This window comes from Cuculus canorus, chromosome 10 (assembly GCF_017976375.1).
Source record: "Cuculus canorus isolate bCucCan1 chromosome 10, bCucCan1.pri, whole genome shotgun sequence".
NCBI classification, from domain to species: Eukaryota; Metazoa; Chordata; class Aves; order Cuculiformes; family Cuculidae; genus Cuculus; species Cuculus canorus.
Window position 1 is genome coordinate 1,324,325 of NC_071410.1, and position 13,751 is coordinate 1,338,075.

Consider the following 13,751-nt stretch of genomic DNA (forward strand, 5'->3'; position numbering starts at 1 on the left):
GCGGGGCTGGGCTCCCCACACCGCGGGCATGGGGCAGGGGTGGGTGCTGAGGAGCCGTGTTGTGCTTTGCGAGCCGAGTGCCTGCGTTTGAAGTCTTTTTTGGGGACAGAGAGGGAGGAGATAGAGTGTGGAAACACGGGGAGCACGGCCTGGCTGCCAGAATGTGGCAATCTGGGGGCGAGGGGGAAGGGGTTAACCGAGACAGGGTGGCAGCGCAGGGATTGAAAGCCCTGCCTCTAATTGAATGGTAAAAGAAACACGTAAGGGATGAAGGTGATGGGATTAAAGCAGGGCTGGGACATTTACCTGCCACCAGCAGGGTCTGGGGTGCCCTGAGCACGCCCCAGGGCTGTGCTCTCTGCCTGCACACCGCTCCAGGGGGCTGTGGGTGTCAGGGTTCTCGGGCTCTGCCCATCCCTCAGTGTACAGCTGGCAGACATGAGGACTCGGACCCTGCAGAGCCCCGTTTGCAGGCTCCCACTGACCCCTCCTCTCCCTCTGCTTCCTTCCCGCAGGGCTGCTGGAGAACCAGCTGCCCGACGAGGAGGCCAAGTGCTGCAAGGTGCAATGGGACTCCTGCGACCACCCCCCAGACAGCAACGACAACTCATCGCCCACGTCCACAGCGTCCGAGTCACTCCATTTCCACCGCCACGACCCCCACCTCCATCACCAGCGGCAGAACCACTACCACCTCTACCACCACCACCACCAGTACTACCAGTCCCACTCGCCATCCTTGCTGCCGGTCTCCGCGGGGTCTCGCCTCGGCAGCAGCAGGATCAGACTCTGCGTGCTGGTCCTGATGCTTCTCCACACCATGGTGTCCTTCTCAAGCGTGCACGGCGGCGGCGGAGGACTCAGCCTGGAGGCCCTGCCCGCTGTGGAGGAGAGCGTGGCGCGGGATGAGTGACGCGGAGGGGAAGGCTGACCTCCAAGAACGCCAGATCTCTTTCCACGAAGGGGGGCACATGCTATTCCTCCAATGGGAGGCACGGGATTGGGGGTGATGCGCGCACACCCACCCCCACTCATACCCCCAAGAGCTGCTCGCCGCGGGGCATCCCCGTGATGAAGAGTCTCTAATGCGCACAGGGCTGCGGGACTCGGCGTTGAGAAGGGTTCGGTCAGTAGCAGCCAGGCAGCGCCAGCGCAGGAAGGTACGGCGGGGGGAGCAGAGGAGAGGGGGTCCCTTTGGAAGGAGGGTCTGCCTGGGACTGCCGTGCATCTCCCGGCCACCTGCCGCGAGTGCCTTGGGCGCCCGCACCGTACCCACCAGCGACGTGCCAAGGGTTTGACAGCCTAGCTCCCGATTCTTTTCCTTCTCAGTCTACATCCCAAAGGGCCACGCGGGCAGGGAGGCAGCACCTCTCCGCACAGCCTTGCCTGCCCATCTCCTGTCCCACGGGAAAAACCCACCAATTCAAGGCAGAATCATCCCTGTGGGGTGCAGCATCCTCAGCGCGGCATTCCCTGCCGCACAGCCCGGGCTCATCCCCACGCTGGTGGGATTTGGGGCACAGGAGTGGGGCGGTGTTACGCTGCACTGTGGTACTACTTGGGGTTCATCTCGTTATCCCCTCAACCTGCTCCTCCAGCCTTGCCTCTCCTGTTCCTCTGTGCAAGGAGGTGGAGGGGGAGAGGGAGGGAGGAGGTGCAGAGCAGGAAGGTCCCCAGCATCCCTGTGTCCCTCTGTCCTGATGATTTGGTTTAACCTCTTTTGGCTTCTTTCCTGGCTGGAGTGACAGGGCTCTAGGATGAGACAGGGAGATGTGGCTCCAGCAGTGCACAGGCTCAGCAAAGAGTGGGATTGCACATGGTAACAATTGGACGCAGGGCATCGGAAGGCATCCTTCCATCCTTCCCAGCTACAAATCATCGCCTGGATGGCAGGAGAACTGGGCGAAAGGGCTGGAGAAATCTGGCTGGGAGGGAGAGTCTCCCGCACAAAGAAGAGGCGCTAATAAAGCCCAGCAGGGGAAGAAAGTTTTGTGAATACTTTCTATCCGTGGATGCTCCCCAGATCCCACTATTTCCAAGGAGCCCAGCTGGGACAGCTGGACGCAGCCGGGCAAGGTGCTGGCTGATGCAGCCCCATTTGGGTCACTTGGGCCTGAGCTCGGCATAGCCAGGGTTCAGCCCCAAAGAGACATCAGACCCTGCTTCCCTAGGAAATCCCCACCCATTAGGAGCTGTTCCCAGCAGGAATGCTGTGTGGTGGTGCACGAGGGATGGGGCTGCGTCTTCGGGCCGGGCATCAGAGATGGGAAGGTTCATTCTGGGTCTGGTCGAGGGCAGGGAGGAGGGTGCGTTTTAGCACGAGTCAGCTGCAAAGTGTCCTGGTCACCACATGGATGTGACCCTGCTCGTTGCCCACAGAGGACATGAGATGGTCCTTCTGTTTCTATACTGCCTCTGGGTGGGAGAGCCCATGGCAGAGCCCAGGCTGGGTTGCTGCAGCCTTGCTGGCAGGCAGGGATGGAGCAGGGGGTGTGTCCTGCATCTCAGATTGATTTCAGCACCTTGTGAGGGCCCAAGTATCCCATAGTTGAGGACTGTAGGAGTTTTGTGGCTTCTGGTCTGTTGAGGTGAAGCAAAACCAAGCAGAGCCCCATGAGCAAAGCTACTTCCTACCTGGCTGGAAGAAGGAAGTACCGGGCATCTCATGGGAAGGACAGGTTTCCTGACGTTTCCAGCCCATTTCCAGACCAAAGAGGCTCTGAGAAGTAGCTGAATGTTTGATTTCTGCTTTGACTTGAATCTCAGAGCTTTGGGGTGATGTTTACACGCTCTCATTTACCTGTTACCAAAGTCCCACAGATACAAAGCCCGCTGTCCCTTGGTTGTTATCGGGCAGGAGAGATGATGGTCATGGAAGATGCAGGGAGTGTTTCCCGAGCAGATTTCCTTGCTGTTGCCACCCAGAAAAGGTAGGACTGTGCTCTTTTGACTGTTCCTCACAGCATCTGTCTATTTTCAGTCTAGTTTACACCAGCCTGAGGACTCGGACGTGCGACAGCTCAGCAAATAGGGATGTGACTCCTGGTTTGTTCTGCTGGGACGTGAGCGGTGTAGCTGCTTTGCTGACTGGGGCAAGCACGCCGCCAGCCCGAGGGAGGGAGCACGGTCCTGTTCCTGCCTCGAGACAGCCGGATCCAGTTCGCTCTTAAGGAAATTAGATTTTTCATGTACTGCCAAGAGTTAAGCTAATTCCAGGCGCCTCTCTCGGAGATAGGCTGCATCCAATCTTGGAACAACTCATCTAGAGAGAGAAGAATAGCCCAGTGTGGTGCGTCAGCAAGTGGCCCTGAGTCACCAGCCCTATTCATTGTCTGCTGGGGGACACTGAGCAGCGCCCGAGCCTGCGCGCTCGCAGACGGGGCGGCGGTACGGTCTGGCTCTTCTGCACCGTGCGTGTGTGAATCCAGCACAAAGACCGTTCTTGAGGGGTACCCGTCCTTCTGCCTGCCCTAAGGCTCCTCTGCACCGCCGGCGAGCAGAGCGATGGCCCCGTGCTTCGGTGTTGGTCCAGGCTCGGGGGGGTTTGGTGGCACTGGGTGCCGAGGTTTTGTGGTGGGCGATTTCCACAGAGCTGTGGGAGTGAGGTCAAACAGCCCAAGTCCTCTTCAGGGACTAGGGGAGGTGACAGGGGTTTGCTGGGATAAGTTAGAAGGGGTGACAAATGTTTTCAGCTTCCATAACATCAGCTGATGAGCTGCATCTCAGGAGGTAGGGAGCCGGTGCTATGTCCCACTGAGTCTGGAAGCTGAGCCCTTTGGGAAGAGGGGGTCTTAGTGTGATGAGTGAGGAGGTGCCGCTGCATCAGCCTCATTAGCTGGGGAGTGTGGAGGCTCTGCAGGGCAGTTTTGCCGTAGCTAGAGGAGATACACACATTGTCCAAGCTCCGGCTTCGCAGGAGGTGTTCACTTGAGGATGAGGTGCTGGGTCAGCCCAGAGGCTGCCGGCTCCGCGGGCAGGGGCAGCGCGGGGTGCGGAGCCGTGCTGGCAGGCGCAGGGCTGGGCTCTTACCTAGTGTGACTGGAAGGAAAGTGCTGAGTCTTCACAGACTGAGGTTTTTGGAAGGAGTTCTTTTATTTCGCGAGTCTGGGCTGCTGTCAATAAGTTCTGTGGTTTTAGGGCACCATATGCTGCATTCAACACTTTGCCAATCTCATTAAATGAATCCAGACCAGGCTGTTCACAGAAGAGGCCGGAGCAGCTGGAAGCGCTGTCTGTCGCAGTCCAGCATTACAAGCCCATCGCATAAAAATCTTCTCTTTGCTCTGACATTAGAACCATAATAATCCTCCATCCAGATTAGCTTTCTCTTTGCCGTGAAGCAAAACGCCCAGAAAGGAGACGTTACCGTTGTCTTGGTAGGTGCCACTGTCACGGTTGTTACGGCAGCGTGAGGTGGCTGTGCCTGCGATGAGGAGCGAGAGGCACAGCCCCAGCCCCTCCTGTGCACCCTTCCTGCTCCTGCAGCCACCTGGGACCTTGGAAAACACCAGGATTTATCCTACTTGGAGTTCAAAACCGAGACGCTTTCTCCTTTTCATTCAGTAATCTTATTTCTTCTCCCCAAAGAAGGGGCCACACGTTTGGATTAATATGTGAAAATCCACTTTTCCTTCAGTTTTCCTTTTCCCAACTTTATGCTCAGACAAAAATGCCCATGGGAAAGCAGGGATTCCTCCCTGTGGAGAGGCTGCCGCTGCTTTGCCCGGGAGGCCGCGGGGCGATGCTGTCCCCGCGGGATGCAGGAATGGGCAGAGTGGGCGGGAGGGAAGGTAGCCCGGCTGGAGCATTAGCCCTGGGTTTTGCACTTTAATGTAACTGCCAGTTGTACAAATTAATTAAAAATAACCGAAGAAAAATCCCAAAGAAAGGCCCTGCTTCCTCTGGTGAAGATTAATCATTAGTTGAGCCTTTTTCTTATGAAAATACAGATCCATGGAAGCCCCAGGCAAAAGATTCCCAGGGAGAGCCCTCACCATTCGTGCTCTGCGTTAGGGAAATCGCTTTGAAAGCATCTGACAACTAAAGCAGAACATGTTGAGTAACTTGGCAACACTCAGAAAACATCTTGAAATGGTTTTTGTTCAACACATTTTGCTTTGCTTCAATAGGAGATGTCAGGGCAGTTCATTCACTGCCACTCAGGACTGCAGGCGATGCTGGGAGACGGTTCCTCTGCCCACGTTTGAGAAAGGAAAAAAGAAAATCCCTGATATCTGCTGCTCCCGGGGCGGGATCCTCCTCGGAGATGTGATGGAGCTTCCCGTTGCGGAGCCCTGTCCGTCCCTTCTGGCCCGCAGGGTCACCCCCATGCCGCCTTTGCAGGGGAGGCAGGTGATGCGCAGGGCGTGAGCAGAGGGACAGGGGGACAGAGGGACAGAGGGACAGGGACCCCCTCCTCAGGGAAGGGCCCTGCCTTGTGCTCAGCCTCAGGATTGAAGGCTCTGCCCTCAACAAGTCGTGCAGTGGCTTGTGATGGATTAGAGTGTGATCCCTCCTGCCACCCTGGGCAGGACCGCCTGTAGCATGGATAGAGACAAATTCGGGAGAGAAATGCGCAGATTCCACAAAAAAATCCTTGTTAAAATCTATGTGATGTGGCAGACAATTTTGTTTATAGACTTCGTGTGCTGCCCTGTGGCTCCCCATCCACAGGGGCATAAATCTTTCTTAAATCACACTTGAAAGGTGAGGAGGGGCAGCGTCTGACGCGCAGGCAGGACGGACGTTGGTGACCACCCACTTCAGCCCATCAGACACCCGGCAGGGGGACAGGTACCTACAGCATGAAACCCACCATCACTCCTTCCCCTGGAGAAGCCTTTTCCAGGCCTCTGGATCATGGCAGCTCAAGGGGGCTGCAGAGATCCGAGCATCCTTTAGTCAGGATTCTGGGAATGAAGCTTTCTGTGTGTTCTCAGTCTGTGCGGCTCTTTGGGCGACTGCTCCCCATCCTGCGCGTCGCTGCTGGGAGGGAGATGGGAAAGCCTGCTCCTCTTGTCCTCAGCGCCAGCCAGGAGTGGGATTTGAATGATGAAAATCCCAGCGGTTTACACCCTCCGAGGCCGGGTTGGATGGGGTTTTGAGCAACCTGACCCCAGTGGGAGGTGTTGGATGGACTTTGAGGTCCCTTCCACCCCAAACCAGTCGATGATTGTGTGATTCCGGCAGCCCCAGGCCAAGAGGCAGTGGTCCGTCTCAAGCATCCTCCTCAAAGCAGGGCTCTGGGGTCCCACGCGTGGGTGCCTGGGTGGGTGCTGGTCCCGCTGCCTGCGGAGCGCTGGGCACGGGGGAAGGAGGGAGCTCAGCACCATCAGCTGCTCCAGGGCCGTTTCCACAGGGACCTTCAGTTCTGCGCTGCTGGGAGGGAAGGAGCAGCGGGAACGCTGTGCCCGTACCCAAAGCATAAATCATTTTCAAATACCAATAGTAAAAAAATAATAATCATTCTTTTTAAAGGTTGTTGGGATTTTCTTGCGGGCCCCGGTGCTGAGAGGCAGGCGATGGGCTGCCATGCCATCCCCATCCCTCCGGCTGCCTTTTGTGTGCAGCCTATCCAGTGCTTTTGCTCAAAACAAGGTCAGGAGTGTTTCCCCCTCCCGTTAGCACTTGATGATGATGATTTTCCTTTTTCAGCCCAGGAAGTTGGCAGCTTCGCTTGTTGGAAACTGAAACTCCCCTCCTCCCCCAAAAAATAAGTTTGGCTTATGAAATTTGGGGTTGGTTTTACCATTTTTAAACCTATTTATTTGGGAACTGTACGTGCTTCAGTTGTGAAACAAAAAGATGTTTCAAGCCAGACAGCTATTTTTTTTTTTTTAATTTGAAACTTGTCAAAACAACCCATATTGATGATTATGGCCAATCTTCTCCCAATTGAGAAAGGGATCAGGACCAGCCCTTTCCCACAAAACCTTTCATTTTTAAAAAATAAAGTGAAAAAAAAAATAATTCCATGACACTTTTTCTGCTCGCACAGTTGGAACTGGTGGCAGTGGATTGGGAGAGAATAGCAATTTGTAAGGAATTCCACCCAGCTCTGCTTAAAATAGCATCCAGCTGGTTTCTTGGGGGCAGTGGGCTGAGCGGCTCCGGGGTGGAAGCGAAATGGAGAGCTGCCTTTCTTACGGGGATGGTTTCGGTCCGAGGGGACACACCTTGGGAACTGCTCGGTCATGTTCCCCTTGGGAATTGGCTGCCGAGGTGCTACAGCCTGGGAGGAAGCATCTCACCTTCTCCAGGTCCTCAGCCGGTGCCCCAGCCATCCCTCTCCCTAAACCGTATTTTCTTGTCCAAGCCAAACTGAATCCGGCTTCCTCTGGCCTCCAGTACCTTCAGACGTCACAGATACGGGATGCCTTCAAACCAGGAGATGCTCCCGCGTGTCCGTGGGAGTTTAAATTTGGCAGAAAGGGGATCTGGCAGGGATGCTGCAAGGTGAGAAAAGCAAACACTGCAGTTCCACGAGGAGTGTTTGGAGGGGAGGGGATGGAAGGGAGCCCCAAAGGGAGCCCCTTCTCCTCTCGGAGCGTGGGAGATGCTGCTGCGCTGCTGCCGAGGGGTCCCGGTGGGCGCGGGGGACCCGTCCGGGGTGGCGTTGCCGGGGCGCGAGCTGGGTGCTGCTGACCCAACCCTTCTCAAGTGCTTGTGACATGTCGGTGGTTACAGAGCTCAGACCTATGGGGAAAAAAAAAGGTCCTTTTACAGCACGCGGTAGCGGGGTGAAACAAAACCATACTGCTGAAGTCAAAATATTCTTTCTAATCCCCCTGCCCGGTTTGTCTTTCTTTCCAGCTTTCTCCCTCCGCCTCCCGGCCCCTCCCTCTCTGTTCCCACCCCCCCTTCTGTTTCTCTTTCTCCCCTCTGTCATAAGAAAGTGACTGTGTCCTCGAGGGGACAGTTTTCTTATGCCATTTTATACACTGTGCTTCATGTTTAGAACTTTTTTGCACTAGTTCCTATTACATTTATTTTCCAAAATGGTTTGACAAAAAACAAACAAACAAAAAAAAAAAACCCAACAAAAACACAAAACCATGCTATAATTCAGTTGTATTAAAAATATTATCCTACTACTCTCTGTGTTCAATAGTCTCTGTACCTGTAATGCTTTCAGTTCTGTTGTATTTTGGGGCAGAGGTTTTCTCCGCTCCGTGTTTAACCCAGTAAAGAAATAAAATGTTAAGAGTTGATGATAATTTCCCTCTCTCTGCGCTTTGCTTGGGGCGGCGCAGGTCGCGGCGGTGGGACGGGCTGCCCGCTCCCACCACAACCTGCCCTGCCAGCTCCATCTCCGTGTCCTACGGGCGTCTTCTTCCTGCAAAATCCAATCTCAAATGGAGGACAGAAAGAGGCAGAATGGAGGGACAATAACCCTGCCTCACTGAATTTGATTTCGTAACCTTTCTTTATATTCTTTTGTTTCTTGCCTTCACATTTCTTGCCACGGGGCTCACCTCGGAACAATAGGAGCAAAGACTGTCACCAAGAGATTCATCAGAGAATAATGACTAAACCAGGGTATCCAAATTTTGCCCAGCTGAAGTCCACACCCACATATAATCTGGAATTAATTCGTCTGGACAACAGATCTCGGCATGCAACAGCGCGAGGACACTCCGCTCCAAATTGAACGCTGCGTGCCAGGCTGGAAAAGGCCATGTAATAAAACTCTGAAGTTACACTTTGGCCATTCCTACCCCGAGCTGAGAATTCTGAGTTTGGAAAGAAGATGAGGAAAAGAAAGCAAAAAAAAGAAAGAGGTGAAACTGGACAGAGAAGGCAAATGTGATGGGGAGGGCGCTGAGCATCGGCTCTGCCATGAGATGGGCAGAGGAGGAGTGGTGGGCGCAGGAGAGGAGGTGTGGAGAGCGCGACCAGGGAGCAGGAGGCTGCTTGGAAACTGCGTGAGAGCCTGGAAGGACGGATAATTAGCAGGATAGATCGCAGCTAGAGCGGGAGATGTCATTTTCTGGCCCCAAACACGGTTCTCAATCCCCTCTGCCCAGCTGAAATCATCTACACGAGAGAGGTTTTCTTTGTGGCTCAGGATGGAAAACAAGTTTATATTCACTGGAGTTCCCCAAGGAGAGGAGCTGGAGCAGGGGCTGGGCGTGAAGGTGAATTTTTAATGTCAAAGCGTGATGTCCAGCCGACACAAACGGGAGATGCTCCTGGTGTGCGTGAGGGGCTCACATCGCCCCACAGCCCAGCAGAGGAGCTCCGACAGAGGCTCCGCGAGCAGCGCTCAGGTGCCTCCGCTTAGCACAGACCCTGCTGAGGGCACTGAGACCCACCTCAGCCCCTCACGCACACCAGGAGACACCGGGCCCTCACCGGGGCTTTATAGACTGCGTAGAATAGCCCTGCGCAGGGCTGGAGGAAGAGAAGGACCTTCCTGCTGCACGGAAGAGAAGGACCTGGGGGTGCTGGTTGACAGCCGACTGAACATGAGCCAGCAGTGTGCCCAGGTGGCCAAGAAGGCCAATGGCATCTTGGCTTGGATCAGAACCGGTGTGACCAGCAGGTCCAGGGAGGTTATTCTCCCTCTGTACTCGGCACTGGTGAGACCGCACCTCGAGTACTGTGTTCAGTTCTGGGCCCCTCACCACAAGAAGGATGTTGAGGCTCTGGAGCGTGTCCAGAGAAGAGCAACGAAGCTGCTGAGGGGCTGGAGAACAAGTCTTATGAGGAGTGGCTGAGAGAGCTGGGGGTGTTTAGCCCGGAGAAGAGGAGGCTGAGGGGAGACCTTATTGCTCTCTACAACTACCTGAAAGGAGGTTGTGGAGAGGAGGGAGCTGGGCTCTGCTCCCAAGTGACAGGGGACAGGACAAGAGGGAATGGCCTGAAGCTCCGCCAGGGGAGGTTCAGGTTGGATATCAGAAAAAAATTCTTCACAGAAAGAGTCATCGGCACTGGAACAGCTGCCCAGGGAGGGGGTCGAGTCGCCTTCCCTGGAGGTGTTTAAGGAACGGGTGGATGAAGTGCTGAGGGACATGGTTTAGGGAGTGTTAGGAATGGTTGGACTCGATGATCCAATGGGTCCTTTCCAACCCTGTGATTCTGTGATTCTGTGGAGCTCTTAAACGCTGTCGGGACAGCACCGCACTGGGCTGCGCAGGAAATGCGCTTGGGAGCTCTTTCTTTTGGAAGCACTGCTGGCAGGATGGGCTGTGGTGTGTTCCTCCCAACCTCGTGCTCCAGGTGAGGAGGCAGGGGCTGGCATCTCCCTGCACTCGCCAGTGGCCACTGGTGGCTGTGGAGCCTTTCGAGGCACAGGGGGTGTGGAGGCTGAAAGGTGGAGTCGCTGGCCTGGGAGGGGAACAGAGCCAAAGGGTGGGAGATGTAGCTGGAGCCCGGAGGAGATAACACGGTAGTGGTTCTGGGCTGGGTGCGGGCTGTGCTGCTCCGCAGGTGCTCAGGGACGGTGGGCAGGAGCAAGGCAAGCATAAAGCAGTGCTGCTCCTGAAATAACCATATGCCAACATGCAATTAATGGGATTTCTGGGCCAAATGCAAGGGATTTCCTGGTATCGCTTTATGTAACAGTTCTGGGATGATGTTGAACTGCTGGATTTGTATAGCTGCGTTCTTGGATCCAGTGACTCCCCTGGTATCCCTTTTCTGGTGGCAGCGATTGCCGGAGTGCCGTGCTGCATGCTTGAGAAGGTATTTGTTCTTGGCAGCTCCTCTCCATGCCTCTGTCTCTTGTCACTGGACAGCCTGCATCCCTTACCCGTGTTCTCTAGACCTCTCCTGATTTAACAGACAACAAGCATCTCTGAAACGGGCAGCGTGAAAAATAATTCCACTGGGAAGAGCATGAAAAGTGCTGCCTGCACCCCTGAGAAAACAATGCAAAGCGCTGCAGACACGAACCGAACTCCAGGCCTGGAGGTGAGATGAGACTGAAATCATAGGTGAGCCTGCGTTTCCAACGAAATCTCTTCCCGATGTGAGCTAGGAGTGCACTTTCTTTCTATGTTTCTGAACATCTTCAGAGCTCCTGAAGCTTCTCTGTCCTCCGTGGGCAGAGGAGTGCTCCTGGAAGAGGACTCCTGGAAGAGGACTCCTGGAAGTCCTGCAGCTTCTTATCACAGATCTCACGGTGTTCTTGGGGCCTCAATTTTCACACCGGCATTTGAACATGGGAGACTAAACCCTGAAGAGCATGCTGTTTTGTTGTCCTTCCTACTCTTTACTATAAGAATACAGTCTCGGGCTGTGTTTTCCACCTTCCAGGAAGCTCAAGGATGTTTCCAGACCTTTCAAAGTCTGTATGTCTGGATATACTGGAATCGGAGTGCTCTACTCCTGGCAAGGAGCTCTTCCTTTATTTTTATGTGATCAAACAGGTATTTTTTGTGGGTTCATGGATTTTGTGACTGGGAAGTTAGTGTGACGCCACCTCAGGAAACTGATGAAAATCTTGTAGTTATGAGTTGGAGAAATTATTAATGATCACAATTTTCCACATTTTTTTGCCTGGAGGACTCCTTTGTTCTCTTCTTTTTGTCTAAAATTTGCGTTAAGTAAGAGCTTGCAGCTCATTTTTCATGAGCAACCCCCTTGCCGTGGCAGAGCAGGAGGTGCCTGGATGGGCTGTAGAGGATAGGTTTAGAAGTCGGATGTCATGAGCCAGTTTTACTGAGTGACTTCTTTCTCTTCTGGTCTCTCCTTTGCCTGCTTTAGGTCATGGCCTTCACCCTGCACGATGGTCCGGGTCATCCTCAGTTTTGGTAACTGAGGAAGATCAAAGTGTGTTTCCTCCGCTGAAAATATCAGTGTCTTTATGAAATCGGCTCTAATTGTGTTGAAGTGAAACGCCTTGATAGGAAAGCGTTGGGAAGGGCTGTTTTTTCTGCCTTCATATGAAAGCAATAGAAGTTCCTTTCCTCTCTTTCATCTGTATTTATAGAGATTTCAAGAAGTGTATGAGGCACAGAGGAAGGTGTTGCTGGTGCCACGTGGGACTTGGATGATCATCCTTTCTCATGCGATGGCTCTGAACCAGGAGTTTACCCCAATCCCCATTAGTTAAACCGCAGCGGGTGAGACGTAGGGCCCGGTACAAAATAAATTGAAAAGCCTATGAGTGAAGTGCTGGAAGAGGGATGGCCCTGCTCACCGCCTTCCCCTTTCACCAACGGGCAGATCCGCAGCTGCTGAGAGGATGTGGCGCAGGGCAGCAGGAACGGGCTGCTCCCATCCTATGTTTGTCTCCTCACGTAGTGCCAGAGGTTAGGTTGAGTTTGGGAGGGACTGGGCACAGCCCTCCTCCTTTTGCCCCGGTGAGCAAACAGATCTGGAAGGTGGGATGTGCTTCGTTAGGAGTTATTTCCAGTCCAACTGTATTATCCAAAAAGCAATCCAGTGTTGTTTCCTCCTGCACAAACATTTAATCCCTGTTATGAATTCAGTTGTACATGGAGAAATATCACTCCTGATGACAGCAACCGAGACACTTCAGCCGGTGAAGGTGAGGGTTCAAGGAAGGAGATCTGGGAGGCGAGTTTGGTGCTGTTAGGGGAGCAACACTGCCCTGCTGCACGGCACATCCAGGACGCCGTGTGTGTTCACTCAGTGCCAGCCAACACGGACCCATCCCTCACACAGCCCTTTGGACTTGTACCCAAAGTTCGTTCCTCGAAAACTCAGCTATTGCTCAGTCTTCCCCCAAAAATGTTTCTCCCATCGCTAGGTGTGAAGCCCAGGGGAGCACCCAGCCTCCAGTAAAGCCACAGGTAAGCCTGCGGCCAGCTTGGAGGAACATCTTGCTTTCAGAAGACCTCCTGACATGTTCGTCTTCAAACGCTTGTCAACATTTGGCACTTTTTTCCCCCCTCTTTTGAGGAAAATTGCTACTGTTTCTAACAACCTTTCAGATCCTCCCAGGCTGGTTGTGAACAAGCCTAGCATCAGCGCTGATGCCGTGGAGACGTGTCCTGGATGTGTCTGTGCTAGAAGCTGTCACTCCGTTGGCATTGGGGGTGGTGTTGGGAAGCTAAAGAGAGAACCTCTTTTATATAAACTGTAAGTTTTACATAAAAGTCTTTCTAATTCATCCGAAGAGACACTAGCACACCCTTGGGACTGGTAAAAATAATAATAGCAACTCAAGTGGTAGGAGACTGTGAATGTGAAACAGAAGGTTATGAGATTTAGGAGTATTACAGAAACGTCAGCGTTGTATATCAATAAATGTAATTTAGGTATACGAAGGAGATAGCAAAGATTGCAACAAAGAGCTGTCAAGTCTTACCTCTTCAGATCTCTTTGAAATAAAGCAGATGTCCTCACCCAATGGATGCAGAGAAACCGGCCCTCACATCCAAGAGTATGTTATTTCAAATCACAAATTACTCCTTTCAAAAATTACTCCTTTCAAAAATTACATGGTTTGCTATTTTTCAATCATTTTTTTTATGCTGAGATGAAATGCACATGTTCGCATTGGCCGCTTTAGCCTGGAAATGCCGCGTTTCCCACACTGGCAATCCAGAGCTTATGGAGTCCCGGCCGCTGATAAAAGAGACGCAGACGAGCGGTGCTCGTTAGAGCTGTGCCTGTTTGCTGCTTGAAATATGCCTTTGTAAGAAGCAATTTAATTTCTCCTTTTCCACCCCCTAACAAATGGCTACTGCCCCTTTCCAGATCCCCTAACGATGCGCACACCGCCTGCTTTTATCGAGCCTTGATCCGATGGGGTCTCCGCAGAGGAAATTGCTGCTTTG

General features: G+C 53.4%; 2 protein-coding genes across 3 annotated transcripts in view; both read left to right on the plus strand.

Annotated features, from left to right (window-relative positions):
* The window catches only part of NALF2 (NALCN channel auxiliary factor 2), a 28,006-nt gene extending 19,823 nt beyond the window's left edge, over nucleotides 1-8,183 (plus strand). For both annotated transcript variants that reach the window (XM_054076016.1, XM_009555312.2), the window contains exon 3: nucleotides 516-8,183. In XM_054076016.1, the coding sequence (XP_053931991.1) occupies nucleotides 516-913 (398 nt within the window). In that variant the 3' untranslated portion in view covers nucleotides 914-8,183. The remainder of the gene's footprint in view (nucleotides 1-515) is intronic.
* ARR3 (arrestin 3) overlaps nucleotides 1-13,751 on the plus strand; it is a 349,343-nt gene that overhangs the window by 186,746 nt on the left and 148,846 nt on the right. The window lies entirely within an intron of this gene.